At 31.2% G+C, this 3,881-nt stretch overlaps 1 protein-coding gene across 3 annotated transcripts in view; it reads left to right on the forward strand.

Annotated features, from left to right (window-relative positions):
- The window catches only part of EXOC2 (exocyst complex component 2), a 152,910-nt gene that overhangs the window by 61,797 nt on the left and 87,232 nt on the right, over nucleotides 1–3,881 (forward strand). For all 3 annotated transcript variants that reach the window (XM_015562069.1, XM_015562073.1, XM_015562076.1), the window contains exon 6: nucleotides 2,285–2,365. In XM_015562069.1, the coding sequence (XP_015417555.1) occupies nucleotides 2,285–2,365 (81 nt within the window). The remainder of the gene's footprint in view (nucleotides 1–2,284; nucleotides 2,366–3,881) is intronic.

Here is a 3,881-nt window from a genome sequence, read left to right on the forward strand (position 1 = left end):
AAGGTGTCACAGCCATTTGCATCCTTTTATTAGTGTAGATGGCATTATATAAATACATGGACAAATATGATAACTTTGATTGAATTTTGCCTATCTGATGTCTACAATTTACTAGAAATTTAAAATAATTTTAGTGAATCAATTGGCAGTCTTTCTATAACTCTGATTTTTCTTTGAGTAGAACTTTTACATACATTTTTGTTTCTCAAATATAAATTTATGGCATTCAGTTGCTTAAGTTTCAATAGATTAGAAACAAAACAAACCTCTGATCATTTAGCAAGTTGCTTATTGAGTTATACTATTTAAAAATGTTTTTAGAGAAAATTAAAGGTCAAATGAACCAAACATTGGGGTAGTTAGTTTAATTTTTTGAAAAATAGGATAGCCTTTATCAGGTCCCTGTGTCTCTCCGTCCTCATGCTTGGCTGACAGCTTGACAGTGGCTCTGCAGTGGTGGACTTGGTTGTCAGGAAGCTGCTTTGTCAGCAGAGAGGGCCTGTATGCTGAGCTGGGAGGTGAGGGGAAGCCAGGCTCACCTTGTCTTGGCCTGCTGATCAATGATGAGTTTTGTTAGCAACAGAAAATGTGGCTGAATGATTTTCTTTAATGCTAATTTTGATGTAGAAAGTAGCATTTGAAGCAGGACTACTATAAGGTGTCATGTCTCATTGCTGTGGACAAACCCCATGCAGTGCCTACTGAGTGAAATGCAAGAAGTGCCAACTGGATGGTCAGAAAATTACAGCAACATTTAAATAAACAGTGTGAGCAGATTTGCTTGTATCGAACATGGAAGTATTTCTAGTTTAACTGTATAATATTTGGACATTTTTATCTCCTTAAGAGTTTAAAAGAAATACACATTTTTTTCCCTTAGACAGACTTTTTCTTCCCAGAAATCTGCCACCCATGACTGGCAGGGTTGAAGCAGAACCAGTAAGTTCCTTTAGGAAAGAGTTGGAGAATAGCTGACATAAGAGTGATGTTAAGTTCAGTGTATTTATTGGCTGTGAAGTCTGTGGAGTTACACATCTTGCATTTGAGTTTTTGCTAGAGTAAATTATGCGAAAGAATAAAATTTTAGGTGTTTTAGCAGCTAAAACACCTAAAGAGAGGTCATTTTAGTTGCAACTGAATTCAATTCACAACTGACATAATAAATATTATTTTCATTTTAAAGATGTGAAAATAGAGACTTAGATAGTTGATGCTGTTTAGATAGGTTAATTTTTTTTGTTCTGGGATCAGAATTCTTAAGTTCAAATTTTGGGATTGGTTTTGAGACTTTGGCCAAGTTATTTATTTTTACTGAGCCATCTGTGAAATAGAAGTAATAGTACAACATGCATCATTGGCCTCTTAACAAGAGCAGTATGCATTAGAAATATCATAGGGCTTAACTTATGGTCACGGTTCAATTAAAGTTTATTATTTTTATTATGTCACAGTTTTGAATTTGAGATTGTATTTGGTCATTTTGTTTTGAAAATCTCCTAAGTGCTTCACCTAAGCTTGATTTGCTCTGTTTGAAACCTCCCCTTTTCAATAGGCTAAACAGTTTTAAAATATAAGTGATTTCCTGATAATCTTTATAAGAATTATGTATACATATATGAATATTGGCAAAAAACTCCAGTGTAATTTCTACATCCACAAATTGATGTTTTGGTAGATGTCACTAGATATTTCTTTGGAACTTCCAGTGAAATAATTATAGTATGAATAGTACATAAATAATATGTATTTTACCATGTTATGTCCCAAGACTGAAATTAAATATTTTTAGCTTGATATAATTCAAATAGTAATATTTCTAATTGCAGGGTTTTTTTGCATTTTATTTATGAGAAATCATAATTTGAAAGCAAGCCAGTATACTTCTAAGTACATAAAATTTGCCATAAAAGAGATCACTATAAAAATAGCAAGCAGATGATGAACCGAGAAATACGTATAACTTTCCTATGACCAAACATCAAAGATATTATTTACTTAAGTCTTACTTTTCTTTTGTAATTAAACTGTTGTTACCACTCAACATTCAGGATCACATGATTTTGTGTATAATGCACTATTTTAATAGCATGAAACTATGAATAATTTAGACTGGTGTCTCTTGGTTACTCTGCTGAGTTTATGCAGCGTTTTTGCACATTTGTGCTTCTTTCCATAAGTGAAAATAGTATGACCATTTTGAAAAGCAGTTTATAAATGTCATTTCAATGTAATGTATTCCCATCCATTTAAATAGCCTAAATTTTAACTAGACATTTTGTTGTAGCCATCCATCAAAAACTAGAAGCGGATGGAACGGAAAAAGTAGAAGGATCCATGACGCAAAAACTGGAGAATGTTCTAAACAGTAAGTTTTGTTCTACTACCCAAAACTATTTATGGACTTTATAACAAGCTTTAATATAGTTCTTGAATTTGGTTTCACAGAACAAGGCAATAAGTTGCATTTTAGTACTTATTTCTAAATAATCATGATTTAATGAACATAAAGGAGAATAAAAACATTGAAAATGAATATCCTGGGTGGGGTTTTTTTTGCATTTTATTTATGAGAAATTATAATTTGAAAACAAGCCAATATATTTCTTAATAAGTAAAATTTGCCAACATAAAAGAAATGACTATAAAAATAGTATCTTGAATTAAAGACAGGAAAGCACTGACTCAATAGCCAGGATTTTTATTGATCAAAAACCTGAAAAAGCATCTTCAAGTATCTACCATTGTTAATGCAAATAATACCAGCTACTAGAATAATAGATGCTATATGTCATTTATTTATACCTGACCTTTTTCCACAACAAATTTAAGGCAACTGCATAATTAAGAGTGTTTCTAACTCTGAGACATTTTGTAAAATTTGTAAGCCAGGAGAAATTGACACATGCGGAATTTGGAGATCTATCCACCTCCCTTTATGTCTTTTTTCTAATATACTAGCTCCCAGGTACTTACAATACTGATTTGGAAGAAACTCATTAGATGAATCAATTCCTATTTTAATATTGGCGACTTAAAAATAAATTATACTCTTTCATGCATATGGTAAACATTTGACAAGGAGCAGTAATGTCCAAAGGAATCTCCTTGTTTGTTAAAATAAGTATAGCCTATGATTTTCCCATAATAGGGTTAAGAGTAACTAAAGAAATTAAGAACCATCTCATCAAATTTTTAGTGATTCTATGAATGCAGAACTATGATATCAAGTTAGTTTTTGCACTTCTAGTTTAATTTATTTCCATGAGCACACTTTACTGACATTTTTTTGTAAATATCTGTTCACAAATCTGTGGATCTCTGATAAGAAAGTATTTTCTTTCTTTTATACATAGAAATGTGTCATTCCTATTTTGACATAGGCTTTCATTGGTAGTGGAATTTGAGTACTTAGATTTCCTCCTATATTTATGAGTTTAATGGGGGTTTAAATATTTTTCCCTCTGGTTGTTACTATTATTTTGCCTTGAGATTTTGCCTTGTTTTTGTCTGGGAACCATGTCACCAACTTGGCTGAAATGAATATATTCTGAATTTAATCCAAATAAACATTTACTATAGCTATTTCTATATTAGCATAGTCAGACATATTAAGGTCATGGAAGAATGTTGTTTTCACTATAGAAATTGTCAATGAACCATGATATCTGTAAAGAAAGTGAGATTTATTTCATTAGCTTTTCGAAGGTGATTTGTAGGGACAAGCTGACATAGTAAGTATATCATTGTTATCAGTAAAAGAAAATAGACACTTATAAGATTTTGAAAAAATTAAGATCCGTTTTAAGTGTTAGGTTTAGCATAGTGTGTTGTTTTTTTTTTTTTTTTTGTTTTTTTCTTTTAAGGAGTTGTTTAGAAAATTT

Source organism: Myotis davidii, unplaced genomic scaffold (genome assembly GCF_000327345.1).
Source record: "Myotis davidii unplaced genomic scaffold, ASM32734v1 scaffold871, whole genome shotgun sequence".
Lineage (NCBI taxonomy): Eukaryota > Metazoa > Chordata > Mammalia > Chiroptera > Vespertilionidae > Myotis > Myotis davidii.